Consider the following 20,033-nt stretch of genomic DNA (forward strand, 5'->3'; position numbering starts at 1 on the left):
AGCTTTAAATTGAGGGGAGATAGATATAGGACAGATGTCAGAGGTAGGTTGTTTACTCCGAGAGCAGTCAGGGCGTGGGATGCCCTGCCTGCAACAGTAGTGGACTCGCCAACAGTAAGGACATTCAAATGGTCATTGGATAGACATATGGACGATAAGGGAATAGTGTAGATGGGCTTTAGAGTGATTTCACAGGTCGGCGCAACATCGAGGGCCGAAGGCCCTGTAATGTTCTATAATAATAATCTTTATTGTCACAAGTAGGCTTACATTAACACTGCAATGAAGTTACTGTGGAAAAACTCCGAGTTGTCACATTTCAGCGCCTGTTCGGGGACACGGATGGAGAATTCAGAATTACCAAATTACCTAACAGCATGCCTTTCCGGATTTGTGGGAGGAAACCAGAGCACCGAGAGGAACCCCATGCAGACACGGGGAGAACGTGCAGACTCCGCACAGACAGTGACCCAAGCCGGGAATCGAACCAGGGACCCAGGCGCTGTGAAGCAACAGTGCTACCCACTATTCTGCCCAGTTAAAAAGCTGACGACGTTTACTTGGTTCCATATCGTAGAGGGGCAAAATATCTGTGGTTTTGCAAGTTAAGGCAATTAATTCACTGGAAGCTGAAAGTTGGCTCTGCTAAAATATAATTTTTGCACAATTTGATCAAGAGTTTCATGATTGTAAAAATGTTTACGACACTGCTGCTCAACATTATAACAATGCTGTTAATGTGAACCAGAACATAAAAAACAAAATAGAGGCTGTATCAAAGTCCAAGTAAATTGATGTGACAGTAGGAAAAAGCTTCCCATAGAACCAGAGCTGAATCGAGAGTGACTGCCCTTGATATCAATGCCGCACATAACCGAGTGTGGCATCAAGGAGCCCAAGCAAAACTGGAGCCAATGGGAATGAGGGGGAAACTCTCTGCTGGTTGGAGTCATACCTAGAACAAAGGAAGATGGTTATGGTTGTTGGAGGTCAGTCATCCCAGTTCCAGGATCAGCATGGCGGGAATTCCTCAAGGGAGGGTCCTAGACCAATCACTTCTGTCATAAAGTAAGAAGGTTAGGCAATTTGGACATTCTGAATTCTCCCTCCGTGTCCCCGAACAGGTGCCGGAATGTGGCGACTAGGGGATTTTCACAGTAACTTCATTACATTCAATGTAAACCTACTTGTGACACTAATAAAGATTATTATTATGTGGGAATGTTCGATGATTGCACAATGTTCAGCACCTTCACGGAAACGCAGGTGCCCAAATGCAGGAAGACCTAGATAATATCCAGGCTTGAGCTGATAAGTGGCAAGTAACATTGGCGCCACACAAGTTCCAGGCAATGACCATCTCCAACAAGAGAGGATCGAACCATCGCCCCTTGACATTCAATGGCATTTCCATCACTAAATCCCCCACTATCAACATCCTGGGATTACCATTGACTAGAAACTGAACTGGACTAGCCATATAAATACCGTGGTTACAAGAGCAGGTCAGAGGCTGGGAATCCTGAAGCGTGTAATTCATCTCCAGACTTGAAAGCCTGATCGCCATCTACAAGCAGGAGTCAGGAGTGTGATGGAATACTCTCCCCTTGTCTAGATGAATGCAGCTCCAACATAACTCAAGAAGCTTGACACTATCCAAGGCAAAACAGTCCACTTGACTGGCACCCCTTCCACTCACATTCACTCCCCTTCACCACCGACACACAGTAGCAGCAGTGTGCATCATCTACGAGGTGCACTGCAAGAATGCACTAAGGCTCCTTAGACAGCACCTTCCGAATCCATGACCACACCATCTGGAAGGACAAGTGCAGCAGGTGCATTAGCACACCACCACCTGGAAGTTCTCCAAGTCACTAGCCATTGGAAATATATCACCCATTCCTTCACCGTCACTGGGTCAAAATCCTGGAACTCCCTTCCTAACAGCATTGCAGATGTATCTACACCACATGGACCAGTGGTTCAAGAAGGCAGCTCACCACCTCCTTCTCAAGGACAATTAGGGAGAGGCAAAGAATGCTGGCATAGCTAGAGAGAAGTTCACATCCCTTGAACGAATAAAAAGAGATGAGAATCCACATTATTAGACACATGCAAACATGAATTTCCGACAGTAAATCAGACCACGATGGATGGCCTGCTACTTTGAAGCTGATCTTCATCAGTGAGCCTAGAGAATTGTTTAGATGTTAAATTTCACTGATACTGTTTTCGTGCAGGTTTTGATTACCAATAAAGGCCACAAATGTTGAGAGAAGATTGAAGAGTCAGGAAATACGACTGTCAAAAATTCACTGCCAGAAGAGTACAATTTTCAATTCAAAACTGAGCCACTCTCTCAATGCCAGTGGGAGAGAAGAATTGCTGTGCAGAATAAGCACCTTTGTTCAGCACAAAAGGAGAGACACAAGGGCCAAACATTTCAACACCTTGGATTCAAAACACTCGAGGTGCAATATCCTTGGGTCAACATGGGCACAGTACAAAGAGGTGTAAATGAAAAGAACAAACATGCAGGGGTTTAAAGCCCATGAATGGGCAAGAATAAAATGGCATTTAAATAGCATCGGATCGTTCACAAATTCAGGATAAAAGAAATCCTGGAGGAATAACAAAAAACAGGAGGCTAGTTACATACAAGCCAATGAAACTTATTATGGATTACTGCTACAAAAATGCTTACATTTAACACCAGATTTTTGAAATCGGGACAAGATAATACATTCACATAGGGTGGTGGTGCAGTGGTTAGCACTGCTGCCTCACGGCACTGAGGTCCCAAGTTCGACCCCGGCCCGGGTCACTGTGCGTGTGGAGTTTGCACATTCTCCCCGTGCTTGTGTGGGTCTCACTCCCAGAACCAAAAACATGTGCAGGGTAGGTGGATTGGCTGTGCTAAATTGCCCCTTAATTGGAAAAATAAAATAATTAGGTACTCTAAATTTATTTTTGAAAATGATGCATTCACAGAACAACAGATCAGAGGCAGCTAATGTTCGCATTGAATTGTTTTACTGCAAGTTCCATTGAACATCACAGAAGCGATGACTGCTGTGCTTGTTAGTTCCCCTGATTCAAGTGGTAGCCTAAATAATGAAGTTGAAACATTTCAGTATTTATTACCTCTTCTACTTCATCTTTGTTTAAGTTGCAGAGGGGTGGAATTAGTGTGCAAATAAGAAGCTGACCAGTGTTAAGCAATGAGGGCAATAACTCAGTAGATATACAAGTGACTATCTCGTGCATATTAATGAAAGCTGAGCTAGTCAGCTCAGCTATTTCAGATGGAATAGAAACATAGGAATAAAATTCCAGAATCGCAGTAATTTGCTTTTATTACAGAAGTAGGTCATTCAGCCACATCAGCCTGTTCCGCCGCTTGAATAGATTAAAGTGGATTTGTATTTGAACTCCATTTACCTTCCTTAAATATTTTGACCTTACAAAAGGCCTATCAGTATCAATTTTGAAATTGCATCAATGTTTTTGGGGGCAACAGAGTTCCAGTTTCCATCCCTGTGTGTGAAGGAGTCTTTCCTGACATCACCCCTGAACAGCACAGCTCAATTTTGAGGTTAAGTCCCCATGTTTTGGATTTGCCATCCACAGGAAATGGTTCCTCTCTATCCTCGCAAACAAAGCCTTTAAGCATCTTAAAGACCTGATCTAGATTACCCTTAATCTCCTATAGTCAAGGGAATGCAAGCTCAGTCTATGCAACCTATCCTCATAACTTAACACTTTTAGCTCTGGTATAATTCCGCCAAATGTGCGCTGCAGCCTCTTGAAGGCCATTAACCGTCCTGAAGTACGGTGCACAGAACTCAATAGAGTGCTCCTTGGATATAAGACACTCTCTATTTCATCATCTGAGCAGAACTCAGTAACCTCACCAATCAGGTGCCTCAACATAAGGAAGAGAGAAAAACAAAGTGGAGTAGCCTCTGCAATTGCATACAGGCCCAGGATTTCCTGGGAAGTCCAGGCTGATTTTAAGGCACTCTACCTTCATGCTTCACTGTGCTCATATCACTGCCTATTAAAACGTAACTTTAAGGGCAGCACGGTGGCGCAGTGGGTTAGCACTGTGGCCTCACGCTGCCGAGGTCCCAGGTTCGATCCCAGCTCTGGGTCACTGTCCGTGTGGAGTTTGCACATTCTCCCCATGTCTGCATGGGTTTCGCCCCCACAACCCAAAGATGTGCAGGCTAGGTGAATTGACCATGCTAAATTGCCCCTTAATTGGAAAAAATGAATTGGGTACTCTAAATGTGTATATATATATATATATTCAAAAAAAAAAACTTAACTTTATGGCAATCGACAGGTACTAATTATGGTGAAATCAAAATGCAAGTAAAATAAGAGGGGGGGGGAGAGGGAGAGGGGGGGGGAGGGGGGGGGGGAAGAGACAGAGGAATAACCCCATTGCATGCTAAATACAGTATTCAAAACAGTCGGAAACATATTACTGCATATTTTTTCAATGATCTGTTTTGACATATCAACCAGCCTTACCATATTGTGAATTACGTTAGTGAGTGTCCATACCACTGGCACACTGAAGAATGGGATGCTCAGGAGAATGATGTGAAGCAAACCGATTCCCAGGATATATGACAGCCAGATCCCTCGGCTGTTCATAACCCGGGTATTTGGATTCACTTCACTGTGAGCAGTGCCCACATTCATGGTGCGTTTCTTTACAACCTAAGGGGAGAGAGAAAGGCAGAATGAATAATTCCTGAACTTTGGATAACGGAACACAGCAAAGTTTATAGTTCCAGGGACAAAAACAGGCCATGCAACATTTCCGGCCACAGAAGTGATAAAAAGCAAGAGGAACCCCACCCAGCCAAAAAGAGAAAATGGACGAAGAGGTAAATTTTTCCGACTTTTGCAAGCAGCATACGCCCATTGCCGTCTTGCAATTCCAGTCTTTGCTGTTACTTAACAATTAACTCAGTAGTTTGTCATTTTTAAAGACTGCCTTATTTGCTGATTGGTTATATGCTTCCTTTAATCATTCTGCAACTGGCTTTGAGAGATTGAGTTGTGCCTCTTGGACAATAATCTTTACTAAAAATCACAGATATTTAGTGTATTTGTAATTCAAAATTCACAGCAGCCACTGTCAAGCCACTGGAATGCACTACGAAGCCAATAGTCAGGGTCACTGAAGTAGCAGCCGAATGAGTCAATACCTGGTTTCCATTTAATGGAATTCCAGATTTTAAAAAAACCCGTACTTTGAGAAGCAAGAGTCACAACTCCGGCCTCTTTTTTTCCTCCTGGAAACCACTCCATTAGTAGCCACACCAACAAAATGTTACCATTCCCCGTTTGTTCCTCCATTTCCCTGAAAAGGCGACAATATTAACAATCTGTTGGAGGATCCAAACCAGTCTATTACTGTGGATTTTCTTTTTTTGGGGTAGGGAGGAGAGGGAAAAGAGGGAAAGGAATGACAATATGTATTTCTATTACGTAAAAACATGTGCCTTACCTGTGTACACTTGGCTGTTGCAGAGCGGACTTCAATTTATTCTGAACTATAAGCCTGGTTATATAACCATGGTTTATACTCAGAGGCTTTACTTGCACTTTAATTTCATGTTCGTTAAGCGTACAAAGTCAATAGCCCATGGCACTGCCCATTCAATTGACAATTAGAAGTTTTCTTTTACGTATGAAAATTATGCAACATTGGGGAAAATCTTAATAACCCAATACATAGAGCTAGTGGTCAGAGCCTGCAACTACATCTGACAGCTCCACCCAGCAAAAGTGAAAGCATACGGAAAATATAAAGATATTAAATTTACAATGGGAAGTACTCATTTCCCATTTAAAAGTATGGTTACATTTGGAAAACAAAGGATGGCTCAAGGAAGAGATATGTGCACGGTGCAAAGAGAAAAAAAACCCATAATTTTTGTACATTCACTCAAAATGAGCCATTGAAATTGACAAGTATCCTCTGCCAATGGACAATGTTTTATCCTGCTATACTTAAAAAAACAAAATTCGCAACAAAAGCGTTTGTCATTTTTAAAAATCATAATCTTTATCATCACAAGTAGGCTTACATTAACACTGCAATGAAGTTACTGCGAGAAGCCCCGAGTCCCCACATTCTGGCGCCTGTTCGGGTACAGAAGGAAAATTTAGAATGTCCAAATTACCTAACAGCACGTCTTTTGGGGGGGAACCGGAGCACCCGGAGGAAACCCACGCAGACTCAGGTAGAACGTACAGACTCCGCACAGACAGTGACCCAAACCGGGAATCGAACCTGGCAGCCTGGAGCTGTGAAGCAACAGTGTTAACCACTGTGCTACCGTGCTGTTTGTGTATTCCCCGAAACACAAACATAAAGAACTTAGAAAAATATTTCTCCGTAATTAATGACTTATTGATTCTTTTGGAGATGCACCCAACTTTGAAACGTGCTTCAATATCGGAGGGTGAGGGATTTTGGTATTGCCATCAATAGGAGGGTCTTGATCCCTGCTCAAATAAAGAAAAATGTAGTTGGAACTGACTGCGCACTAATATATTTTTCTGGGAGAGGAGGTGGTGGCATGTTACGGCAAGCGCCTCTGTTCTCCCCACCCACTTTTCTACCGTGATTTAACATAACATCTCTCAAACAACTTATTTCATGAGCACATTTGGCTCAATCACAGCATTGGTCTCAGGATGGCACTTCAGCATCAGATAAGAGGCCTACCCCAAAATAATATTCAGACCTTGGCCTGAATGACTGGTATTATGTAAAACATTAAGATATCTGTTATCTCTTCAATAGTCTTATCAACTGGATGAGGATGTTATGCAAACACAAATACCTAAACTACTAAGTTCACGTGGTGCATTTGGAAAGATAAGAATGTTATTGTTGTACAGGGTGTTGGTGAGGCCACAGCTGGACTATGTACTTTGGTCTCCTTATGTAAGAAAGGGCATAAATAAGACCTTAAGACATAAGGTATTCATTCAGTCAGCTCTGCTATTCAATCATGGCTGATGTTTTTTTCATCCCCATTCTCCAGCCTTGTCCCCATAACTCCTGATCCCTTTAGATGTGCTAGAAGCAGTTCTGAGAAGGTTCACTTGACCGATACCGAGATAGGGCAGTTACCTTATGATGAAAGGTTGTAGAGGCCGAGTCTGTATCCATTAGTGTTAAGAATGAGAGGTGATCTAATTGAAACATACATGGTCTGAGGGGACTTGACAGGGTGGATGGTGGAAAGGATGTTTCCCGTTCCAGCGGACTAGACCGAGGAGACAATGAGGGTTCGCCCATTTAGGACGAAGATGAGGAGAAAGCTTTTCTCGCAGAAGTTTTTCTCTCAGAAGGTCATGAATCTTTGGAACTTTCTCCCCCTGAAAGTGGTGGACACAGAATCATTGAATATTTTGAGAGAGATAGATAGATTCTTGAACTAACAAAGGAGTCAAAGGTGTCTGGAGGTAGATGGAATGTGGAGTTGAGGCCACATTAAGACATGATCTTAATGACTTCCCGTTGCGGCTAACCAGAGCTAAGTCGCACGTTCGGCAGCTCCTGCTTGGCATTTTTTCGACATTTCCCGGTGTGGGAAGAAGATTGCAATATTCCCCTGACAGTGTATGGCTTGGACCTGGAGCGGAAGAATTTGGGGATCCTGGGCCTCCCGGAGGGGCTGGAGGGGTCGGACGTGGGGGCCTATGTGGTCACCATGTTAAACTTGCTGATGGGAGCGGGGTCCTTCCAGGGGCCCCTGGAGCTGGAAGGGGCCCATAGAGTGCTAGCGAGGAGGCCCAAGGCTAACGAGCCGCCGCTGGTGCGGTTTCATTGGTTCGCTAATCGGGAGTGCGTGCTCAGGTGGGCCAAGAAAGAGAGGAGCAGCAGGTGGGAGAACGCGGAGGTTTGAATATATCAGGACTGGAGTGCGGAGGTGGCAAAGAAGAGGGCCGGGTACAACCGGGTGAAGGCGGTGTTGCACAGGAAGGGGGTGAAGTTTGGCATGCTGCAGCCGGCACGACTGTGGGTTACCTACAAGGACCAGCACAATTATTTTGAGTCCCCGGAGGAGGCGTGGGCCTTTGTTCAGGCCGAGAAGTTGGACACAAACTGAGGGTCAGGGTGGGTGGTCGGGGATTGCTGTTGGTGTGTTACATTTTGAGGGGGTTCTTTGCCCTTGTTTCTTTCTGGTTCAGTGTGGGTGGTTAGGGCACTGTTTTGGTTGGGTCTGTCGGGTGGGCTCTTGGAGGGGGGTAAGTAAATGGAGTGGGGGTGGATGGCCGGTAGGGGGGGTGGGGCCCCGCGGGGGAGGGGGAGCCCCGAGTCAGGGGTGAGGGGACTGGGCCTGTAAAAGGAGCTGCGTCAGAGGTGGCAGGGCCGGGCAGGTGGAAAGCACAGGCTTTTTCCCGTGCTGCAGGCTGGAGGGGGCGGGGAAGCGAGGGTTGTTTCCCGCGCTTGGGATGGAAGGGGGAGGCGGAGAGCCTGCTGACGGGTAATGGAGGAGGAGGGTATGTCCCACAATGGGAGGAGTCGAAGGAAAGGCGGGAGTGTCCGGGGTCAGCAGGAGTCAGCTGACTTGCGGGAGTGCAATGGGGGGAGCAAAGCAGCTAGGAGGGGTCCTAGCTTTGGGAGGGGGGGGGAAAGAGAGAGAGAGAGAGAAGAGAACCGGGTTGCTGTTGGTATGGTCAAGGGGGAGCTTGTGCGAGTAGAGGGGGTCGGGATGGGGGTCTGTCACCGTGGGGAACGGGCCGGGTGTGGGGTGCGGATGCGTGGCTGGCCGAGGAGGGGTTATGGCTAGTCGGCGGGGGAGGGGGGGCGGGTAGCCCCCTGATCCGGCTGATAAAGGCAGCACAGTAGCATTGTGGATAGCACAATTGCTTTACAGCTCCAGGGTCCCAGGTTCAATTCCGGCTTGGGTCACTGTCTGTGCGGAGTCTGCACATCCTCCCCATGTGTGCGTGGGATTCCTCCGGGTGCTCCGGTTTCCTCCCACAGTCCAAAGATGTGCAGGCTAGCGTGATTGGCCATGATAAATTGCCCTTAGTGTCCAAAAATTGCCCTTAGTGTTGGGTGGGGTTGCTGGGTTATGGGGATAGGGTGGAGATGTTGACCTTGGGTAGGGTGCTCTTTCCAGGAGCCGGTGCAGACTCGATGGGCAGAATGGCCTCCTTCTGCACTGTAAATTCTATGATAACCTGGAATGTAAGGGGACTGAACGGGCCGGTCAAGCGGGCCCGGGTGTTTGTGCACCTGAAGGGGCTGAAGGCGGATGTGGTCATGCTCCATGAGACACACCTGAAGGTGGCAGACCAGGTAAGATTGAGGAAGGGGTGGGTAGGTCAGGTGTTTCATTCGGGGCTGGATGACAAAAGTCGGGGGGGGTGGCGACCTTGGTGGGAAAGAGGGTGTCGTTTGAAGCGTCGAGCATTGTGACAGACAATGGCGGCAGGTGCGTAATGGTAAGTGGTAAGCTGCAAGGGGAGAGGGTGTACGCCCCGAACTGGGGCGATGCGGGTTTTATGCGGCGCATGTTGGGTCGGATCCCGGACTTGGAATTGGGGGGCCTGATAATGGGGGGGACTTTAACAAGGTGTTGGATCCGGCACTGGATCGCTCCAGGTCTAGGACGGGTAGGAAGCCGGCGGCGGCTAAAGTGCGGAGGGGGTTTATGGACCAGATGGGAGGGGTGGACCCTTGGAGATTTGCAAGGCCAGGGGCTAGATAATTTTCATTCTTCTCACATGTCCATTCCCGGATCGACTTTTAAAATTATGAGTAGGGCGCTGATAGCAAGAGTAGAGGATACCAAGAACTCGGCGATAGCCATTTTGGATCACGCCCCGCATTGGGTAGACCTAGAGCTGGGGGAGGAGAGGGACCAGCGCCCGTTGTGGCGCTTGGAGGTGGGGTTGTTGGCGGACGAGGTGGTGAGTGAGCGGGTCCGAGGAAGCATAGAGAGATACCTGGAGGCCAACGATAACGGGGAGGTCCGAGTGGGGATGGGCTGGGAGGCGCTAAGGCGGTGGTAAGGAGAGAGCTGATCTCCATTAGGGCCCACAAGGAGAGGAGAGAGCAGAGGGAGAGACTGGTGGGGGAGATGGTGAGGGTAGACAGGAGGTATGCGGAGGGACTGTTGAGGGAGAGGCGTAGCCTCCAGGCCGAATTCAACCTGTTGACCACCAGGTAGGCGGAGGCGCAGTGGAGGAAGGCCCAGGGGGCGATTTAGGAGTATGGGAAAAGGCAAGTCGGATGCTGGTGCATCAGCTTCGGAAGCGGGATGCAGCTAGGGAGATCGGGGGAGTTAAGGATAGGGGAGGGAGTGTGGTGCGGAGTGGGGTTGGCATCAATGGGGTCTTCAGGGACTTTTATGAGGAACTATATCGGTCCAAGCCCCCACTGGAGGGAGGGAGGGATGGGCCGCTTTCTGGACCAATTGAGGTTTCCGAAGGTGGAGGAGGGACTGATGGCGGGATTGGGGGCCCTGATTGGGCTGGAGGAGCTGGCCAAAGGGATAGGGAGCATGCAGGCAGGGAAGGCACCGGGGTCGGACGGTTTCCCGGTTTAATTCTACAAACAATATGTGGACCTGTTGGGCCTGTTGCTCGTTAGGACCTTCAATGAGGCAAGGGAGGGCGTTGCCCCCGACGATGTCCCGGGCACTGATCTCCTTGATCCTGACGCGGGACAAGGATCCCCTGCAGTGTGTGTCTTACAGGCCAATTTTGTTGTTAAACGTAGATGCCAAGGTCTTGGCAAAGGTCTTGGCAAAGGTCTTAGCCACGAGAATTGAGGACCGTGTGCCGCAGGTGATCCACGAAGACCAGACGGGGTTCGTGAAGGGGAGGCAGTTGAACGCGAATGTGCGGAGACTCCTGAACGTTGTTATGATGCCGGCGAGGGAGGGGGAGGCGGAGACAGTGGTGGCGATGGACGCTGAGAAGGCCTTCGATAGGGTAGAGTGGGGGGTACTTGTGGGAGGTGCGGAAGAGGTTCGGGTTTGGGGAGGGGTTTGTCAGGTGGGTTAGGCTGCTGTACGAGGTCCCGATGGAGAGTGTGGCCACGAACAAGAGGAGGTCTGAGTACTTTCGGTTGCATCGAGGGACGAGGCAGGGGTCCCCCCTGTCCCCCTTGCTCTTCACACTGGCAATTGAATCCCTGGCTATGGCACTGAGGGAGTCGAGGAACTGGAGGAGGTTGGTGTGTGGTGGGGAGGAGCATAGGGTGTCGCTCTATGCAGACGATTTGCTGCTATATGTGGCGGACCCGTTGGGGGGAATGCCAGAGGTAATGAGGGTCCTCAGGGAGTTCAGGAATTTCTCAGGGTACAAGCTCAACATGGGGAAGAGCGAGTTGTTCGTGGTTCACCCAGGGGACCAGAGAGGGGGATTGGCGAGCTCCCACTAAAAAGGGCAGAGAGGAGCTTCGGGTATTTGGGGGTCCAGGTGGCCAGGAGCTGGGAGGCCCTGCACAGACTTAATTTCACAAGGCTAGTGGAGCAAATGGAGTTCAAGAGGTGGGACTCGTTGCCGCTGTCCCTGGCGGGTAGGGTGCAGTCAGTTAAGATGACGGTGCTCCCAAGGTTTTTGTTTCTGTTCCAGTGCCTCCCCATTCTTATCCCGAAGGCCTTCTTTAGGCGGGTCAACAGGAGCATAGCAGGGTTTGTGTGGGCGCGAGGGACTCTGAGGGTGAGAAGGGTGTTCCTGGAGCGGAGTAGGGATGGGGGTGGGGGCTGGCACTGCCCAACCTCTGTGGGTACTACTGGGCCGCCAATGTGGCGATGGTGCGCAAGTGGGTGATGGAGGGGGCTGCATGGAAGAGGCTGGAGACGGCGTCTTGTGAGGGTACGAGTCTGGAGGCGCTGGCAACGGCGCCGCTGCTGCCCCCTCCAATGAGGTATACCACGAGCCCGGTGGTGGCGGCTACCCTCAAAATCTGGGGGCCTCGGTGTGGACCCCAATACGGGGGAACCACCGGTTTGTCCCAGGGAGAATAGATGGAGGGTTTTTGGGGTGGCACAGGGCAGGGATAAGAAGGTTGGGGGACCTGTTTGTGGATGGGAAGTTCGCAAGCCTGGGTGAGCTGGAGGAGAAGTATGGGCTCCCCCTGGGGAACACCTTTAGGTATTTACAGGTAAGGGCGTTTGCCAGGCGGCAAGTGGTGGAATTCCCATGGCTGCTGCCACGCACAGTACAGGACAGGGTGCTCTCGGGGGGGGTGGATTGGAGAGGGGAAGATCTCGGCAACTTACCAGGTGATGCAGGAGGAGGAGGAGGCCTTGGTGGTGGAGTTGAAAGGTAAATGGGAGGAGGAGTTGGGGGAGGAGATCGAGGAGGGGACGTGGGCAAATGCCCTTGGGAGGGTGAACTCTTCCTCTTCGTGCGCGAGGCTCAGCCTCATACAGTTTAAGGTGCTGCACAGGGCACACATGACCGGGACAAGGATGAGCCGGTTCTTTGGGGATGAGGACAGGTGTGTTAGGTGCTCAGGGCGCTAGAGGAATTTTGGAAGGACGTAGCAAGGATGGTGTCGAGGGTGGTAGGATCCAGGGTCAAACCGGGCTGGGGGCTCGCAATATTTGGGGTTGCAGAGGAGCCGGGAGTGCAGGAGACGAAAGAGGCCGGTATTCTGGCCTTTGCGTCCCTGGTAGCCCAGCGAAGGATTCTTCTTCAGTGGAAGGATGCGAGACCCCCAAGCGTGGAATCCTGGATCAGCGATATGGCGGGGTTTATTAAATTGGAGGGGGTGAAATTTGCCTTAAGGGGATCGGTGCAAGGGTTTTTCAGGCGGTGGCAACCGTTCTTGGACTCCCTGGCAGAACGGTAGACAATGGTCAGCAGCAGCAGCAGCAACCCGGGCCGGGGAGGGGGGGGGGGGGGGGGGGGGGGGGGTTCTATTTTATTTTTGTTTGTTCACACGGGGGGGATCTGAGGGGGTGTATATATTTGCTATGCTTGCTACGGGTTAATTCGGGGTGTTAATTTATTATTTATACATAGGGGAAGGGGGGCACGGGGGTTGTTTTATTTTGTTCTGTATTTAATTCTATTGGATTCCTTTTTCATTTTGTTGTTGACATTTTGTGAAAACCTCAATAAAAATTATTTAAAAAAAAAGACATGATCTTAATGACACTTGTGGTGACATTAATAAAGATTATAACAAATGGGGGAGCAAGCTCGAGGGACCGAATAGCCTACTCCTGCTCCCAATTCATATGTTCCTATGTTCAAACTGGCCCTTCATGCAAGCTGAGGCTGTGTTCATCAAGCATCTACTCAACATATACCTATAAATTGATAGGTATCATTGGAGTGATTGAATGCAAAAATCCTTTTTCTCACCCCTTCTCACTAGCCCAAGGACCTTAAAATTAATCACAATTTTATAACTCAAAACATCTGTAAAATATAGTATGCAACTTATACTTGTCAATTTTCGGACCTTTTAAGATGACAATTCTCCCCAGGTTCCTCTTCGTATTTCAGTGCCTCCCCATTTTCATCCCCAAGTCCTTCTTTAAGCGGGTGAATAGGATTGTTACGGGATTTGTGTGGGCAAATAAAACCCCACGAGTCAAAAGGGTATTCTTGGAGTGTAGCTGCACCAGTCCGGTGGTGGCGGCGGCACTGAGGATCTGGGGGCAGTGGAGGAGACACGGGGAGAGGAGGGGGCCTCGGTGTGGACCCGATACAGAATAACTACAGATTTGCTCCGGGTAGGTTGGATGGGGGGTACCAAGGCTGGTATAGGGCAGGTATTAGGAGGATGGGGGACCTGTTTATAGATGGGGTTTTCCCCAGCATGCAGGTGCTGGAGGTTCGGTTCGGCGTGCCCCCAGGGGATGCGTTCAGGTACCTTCAGGTTCGGGACTTCCTTAGAAAATAGGTGGGGACATTCCCGCGGCTGCCCCCACGTAAGATCCAGGATGGGTGATGTCTGACATCTGGGTAGGGGAGGGGAAGGTGTCGGACATATCAGGAGCTGCAGGAGGTAGAGGAAGCCTCAGTGGAGGAGTTGAAGGATAAGTGGGAGGAGGAGCTGGGCGAGCTGGATGAGGGCCTGTGGGCCGATGCCCTGGGCAGGGTGAACTCCTCCTCATGTGCCAGGCTCGGATTAATCCAGTTTAAGGTGGTGCATCGGGCGCATACAACGGCGGCAAGATTGAGTAGATTTTTTGGGGGTGGAGGACAGGTGCCCGAGGTGTGCAGGGAGTCCGGCGAATCATGCCCAGATGTTTTGGGCATGCCCAGCACTTAAAGGATTCTGGCAGGGGTTTGCAAGAGTGATGTCTAGGATTTTGGACTCTCGGGTGAAGGTGAGCCCAGCGGTAGCGATATTTGGGGTGGCGGAGGATCCGGGAGTGCAGGAAGCGAAAGAGGCCGAGGTACTGGCCTTTGCCACCCTGGTAGCCCGGAGACGGATTCTGTTAATGTGGAGGGACTCAAAACCCCCGAGTGTGGAGACCTGGGTTAGCGACATGGCGGGGTTCCTCAGCCTGGAGCGAATAAAGTTTGCCTTGAGAGGGTCCTTGATGGGGTTCTCCCGGCGGTGGCAACCTTTCCTTGACTTTCTAGGGGAGCAGTGTCAGCAGCATCCTGAGGGGGGGGGGGGGGGGGGGGGGGGCGGGGGGAAGAACGAAGAACAAAGAAGGGTTTTGCTCTTTGGTAAGTGGCCACCCCCTGTTGCTAAGCAACACCTCACTTCTCACACCCTCTAAGCCCCATAGAATCCCAGTTGGAGCTGAAATCAACCCCCACACATACAAACACCTTTGTCCAGCATGAAGCTAGCTCTGGGTCCCTTCAGGCACAGAAACAAGACCCACCTAAAACTATACCTTATTTTAAATTTTTTATTTTTTACATTTTTTTAATAAAGAGTACCCAATTATTATCTTTCCAATTAAGGGGCAATTTAGCGTGGCCAATCCACCTAACTTGCACATCTTTTGGGTTGTGGGGGTGAAACCCAAGCAGACATGGGGAGAATGGGCAAACTCCACACGGACAGTGACCCAGGGCCAGGATTTAAACCCAGATCCTCAGCACCAAAGTGCTAACCACTGCACCACCGTGCTGCTCCACTATACCTTATTTCTAATGTTTACCCGTACAAATATAAATCGTTAAAACGATCTTTGTTTTCCGAACAAAACTAGGCTAGTTAGGCCATGTTTCGATCCGGTCTTGTAAACCCCCAACGATTTCTTAGCCTACAGCCCCGATAAATCCTAATTCCAACAATTAGGAAGTAGTGCAAACAAAATATGAAGAAATTTGCAACTCGAACCTAAAATATCCTGGAATTCCAATTAAATATGTTAAGCTGCTAGTGTTCTCACCTCCGAGCCACAAGGTTCAACTTCCCACTCCAGGGTTTCAGCGCAAGAATCAACACTGACACTCCATTGCAGTATTGAGGAAGTACTATCGTATTTTGGATGAGATATTAAATCGAGACCAAGGCCCATCCGTCTGCACAGGTGAATGCAAAAGATTCCATTGCATTATTTCAAAGATGAGCAGAGGAATTCTCCCCAGAGTCCTGGTCAATATTTATCTACATCATCAAAAATAAACCCAGCTTATATATTTTTTTCCAATTAAGGTGCAATTTTAGCGTGGCCCAAACTACCTACCCTGCACATCTTTGGGTTGTGGATGAGATCCATGCAGACATGGAGAGAACGTACAAACACCACATGGACAGTGACCTGGGGTCCGGATCGAACCTGGGTCCTCAGCGCCGTGAGGCAGCAGTGCTAACCACTGTACCACCGTGCTGTCCTGACGATATGGTCATTATAACATTGCTGTTTCACAGTATCATAGAAAAGTTACAGCACAGGAGGCCATTCGGCACATCCTGTCCATGCCAGCCAGAGGATACTCAGGTGCCCTTTCTAATCCCGCCTTCCTGCACCCGGTCCATATAGATCCAGGTGCAGATCCAGGTACTTTATAAAAAATTTAGGGTCTCCGCCTCCACCACAAACTGGGGCAGCAAATTCCAGACTCCCATTACCCTCTGCGTGAAAATGTCTTCCTCATGTCCCCTCTACACCTTCTGCCACGCATCTTGAATCCATGTCCCCTGGTTCTAGAAGTTTCCACCAGGGGAAACAATTTGATCTTGTCCATCTCGTCTCTTCTCCTCATGATTTTGTACACCTCAATTAAGTCACCCCTCAACCTTCTTTATTCCAAGGAAAATAACCCCAACCTCTCCAGCCTCTCCTCGTAGCTGCACTTTTCTAGCCCTGGCAACATTCTTGTAAACCTTTGTGGAAGTTTGCACTTCTTACTTTAGAATAGTGACTCAGTTGGCTGTAAAGCACTTTAAGATGTCCAGTAGTCATGAAAAGCACTATACAAATGAGTCTTTCTTCAAATGATCTGGTTATTGAATTCTATAAGCACTAAATTCCCCCACAATGTGTTATTTGCATTCTATAATTAAAATTATGGGATAATTCCAATTTTTTCAGTGCAGAAAATAGCTTCAAATTATCAGAAGGCTGCAGTTGGATAACTTCCAGGAGTAACCCTCATCTTCAACTGATTGCCCAGTTCACCAATATGCTCCTGACGAGATAACAGCAATTACACAACAGCAGAGGTCGAGGAGCCACTCCATAGGACTTTCAATGTCTCTGCAATTGTTTGGTCTCTCTCTCTCTCTCTCTCAATACCTTGTCATAGCAACACGTAGATCGCCAGCTCTTCAGAGGAAATCTAAACCTGCATTCTCATGATCATTCAGACTTAGAACATTTAAATGGTTGACCTACATGCAAAGTATATTTAATTGTCCTGTGATATTTCAATGATGCAACACAACCGCAATTTTTTTTTTTTTTTTACAGACGAATGACTTGTCAATGCAGAGTTTTCTAACATTTTGTAAACATTTTCTCAATAGTTTTGACCTGAAAAGTAAGATTCAATACACCTTGCATCAAGGGCAATTTCAGCCACCTATCCACTGGACTCTGCCAGTCTCACTATGACACACAAATGGCCCAGTTCATATATCCTCTTATGTTCAATTTCTTACAAGGGAAGCATCTGGTGTCTGCTTGGTGCCTTCCTGAAAATGGTTGCTAGATGTAATTGTTTAGATCATGTCAAAGAGCGGAGTCAAGGGAAACAATTTGATCTTGTCCATCTTTTAAAAAAATATATGTTTATTCAAAAATTTTCCAATAAATTTTTACAAAATACTCCAGAAAGGAAAGAAAATATACAAAAGAGAAATAAAAAGGGCATTACGCCAACACACAAAGCAACTTAATCCTCAAATCATTAAACTATCTAACAAAGACCAAAAATGGGGCAAACGCCCCTTACATAAACCAAAACAAGAACCCCCCCCCCCCCCCGGTTGCTGCTGCCATTGACCTCCACCTAACGTTCCGCGAGAAAGTCTAGGAACGGTTGCCACCGCCTGGAGAACCCCTGCACAGACCCTCTCAAGGCAAACTTTATCTTCTCCAACCTGATAAACCCTGCCATGTCATTGATCCAAACCTCCACACTTGGGGGCTTCGCGTCCCTCCACATTAGTAAATACCCTTCTCCGGGCTACCAAAGAGGCAAAGGCCAAACTCCGGCCGTTTTCGGCTCCTGCACTCCCGGCTCGTCTGACACCCCAAATATTGCTATCCCCCAGCTCAGTTTTACCCGACTATCCAAGACTCTGGACATAGCCCTCGCGAAGCCACTCCAAAACCACTCAAGCGCCGGACACGCCCAGAACATATGGCCGTGATTTGCTGGACTCCCCAAACACCTCACACACCTGTCCTCTACCCCCAAAAACTTACTCATCCTCGCCCCTGTCATATGCGCCCTGTGCACCACTTTAAACTGGATCAGGCTGAGACTGGCACAAGACGAGGAGGAATTAACCCTGCCCAGGACATCAGCCCACAGGCCCTCATCCAGCTCCTCACCCACCTCCTCCTCCCACTTGCCCTTCAGCTCCTCCACCGAGGCTTCCTCCGCCTCCTGCAGCTCCTGGTAAATCGCCGAGACCTTACCCTCTCCGGCCCACACACCCAAAATCACCCTGTCCTGTATCCTCCGGGCTTGCAGTAGTGGAAATTCCCCTACCTGCCTCCTCACAAACGCCCTGACCTGGGTCACTGTCTGTGCGGAGTTTGCATATTCTCCCCGTGTCTGTGTGGGTTTCACCCCCACAACCCAAAGATGTGCAAGTTAGGTGGATTGGCCACGCTAAATTGCCCCTTAATTGGAAAAAAAATAATTGGGTACTCTAAATTTATTTCTTTTTAAACAGAAAAAAGTTAGGAAGCAAGGACAATGAGTTCCTCCCACCTCCTCTGGAATCTTGGCAAATGGAAAAGTGAGCAAGCCCATTCCCATCAATTTTTTTTTCATATTTTCAAAATCAATTTAGAGTACCCAATTATTTTTCTTTCAACTAAAGGGCAATTTAGTGTGGTCAATCCACCTACCTGCACATCTTTTTTGGGTTGTGGGGCTGAGACCCACGCAGACACAGGGAGAATGTGCAAACTCCATACGGACAGTGACCCAGGGCTGGGATCGAACCCAGGTCCTCGGCGGTGTGAGGCAGTGCTAACTACTGCACCGCCGTACCGTCGTCCCCATTCCCTTTAATATACAATGCACAACTACAAGGTCAAAACCTTCACTTAAAGTGACCCAAAAATTCCAAGCACAGCAATTTATCTAAAAATTGAACAAGTTCCAACAGTTATTTCTGTCATAATGTATCCTTGATGTGGAGATGCCGGCGTTGGGCTGGGGTGAGCACAGTAAGAAGTCTTACAACACCAGGTTAAAGTCCAACAGGTTTGTTTCGATGTCACTAGCTTTCGGAGCGCTGCTCCTTCTTCAGGTGAGTGAAGATGTATATTCCAGAAACATATATATAGACAGATTCAAAGATGCCAGACAATGCTTGGAATATGAGCATTAGCAGGTGATTAAATCTTTACAGATCCAGAGATGGGGTAACCCCAGGTTAAAGAGGTGTGAATTGTGTCAAGCCAGGACAGTTGGTAGGATTTCGCAAGCCAGATGGTGGGGATGAATGTAATGCGACATGAATCCCAGGTCCCGGTTGAAGCCGCACTCATGTGTGCGGAACTTGGCTATAAGCTTCTGCTCGGCGATTCTGCGTTGTCACGCGTCCTGAAGGCCGCCTTGGAGAACGCTTACCCGGAGATCAGAGGCTGAATGCCCTTGACTGCTGAAGTGTTCCCCGACTGGAAGGGAACATTCCTGCCTGGTGATTGTCGCGCGATGTCCGTTCATTCGTTGTCGCAGCGTCTGCATGGTCTCGCCAATGTACCACGCTTCGGGACATCCTTTCCTGCAGCGCATGAGGTAGACAACGTTGGCCGAGTCGCACGAGTATGTACCGCGTACCTGGTGGGTGGTGTTCTCACGTGTAATGGTGGTATCCATGTTGATGATCTGGCACGTCTTGCAGAGATTGCCATAGCAGGGTTGTGTGGTGTCGTGGTCACTGTTCGGACGGCTGGGTAGTTTGCTGCAAACAACGGTTTGTTTGAGGTTGCGCGGTTGTTTGAACACCAGGCAGGAATGTTCCCTTCCACACATGCGGCCTCAACCGGGACCTGGGATTCATGTTGCATTACATTCATCCCCCACCATCTGGCTTGCGAAATCCTATCAACTGTCCTGGCTTGACACAATTCACACCTCTAACCTGGGGTTACCCCATCTCTGGATCTGTAAAGATTTAATCACCTGCTAATGCTCGCATTCCAAGCATTGTCTGGCATCTTTGAATCTGTCTATATATATGTTTCTGGAACATACCTCTTCATTCACCTGAGGAAGGAGCAGCGCTCCGAAAGCTAGTGACATCGAAACAAACCTGTTGGACTTTAACCTGGTGTTGTAAGACTTCTTACTGTAATTTATCCTTACACAGAACCATGAATTTCTTTTGACAAGAATTGGCATAGAATTCCGTCTTT

General features: G+C 48.6%; 1 protein-coding gene across 1 annotated transcript in view; it reads right to left on the reverse strand.

Moving 5' to 3' along the window:
• The window catches only part of LOC140398562 (ORM1-like protein 3), a 55,986-nt gene that overhangs the window by 15,895 nt on the left and 20,058 nt on the right, over positions 1-20,033 (reverse strand). The window contains exon 2 of the mRNA XM_072487355.1: positions 4,543-4,734. Coding sequence (XP_072343456.1) covers positions 4,543-4,716 — 174 coding nt within the window. The 5' untranslated portion in view covers positions 4,717-4,734. The remainder of the gene's footprint in view (positions 1-4,542; positions 4,735-20,033) is intronic.

The sequence above is a fragment of the Scyliorhinus torazame genome, chromosome 21 (genome assembly GCF_047496885.1).
Source record: "Scyliorhinus torazame isolate Kashiwa2021f chromosome 21, sScyTor2.1, whole genome shotgun sequence".
NCBI classification, from domain to species: Eukaryota; Metazoa; Chordata; class Chondrichthyes; order Carcharhiniformes; family Scyliorhinidae; genus Scyliorhinus; species Scyliorhinus torazame.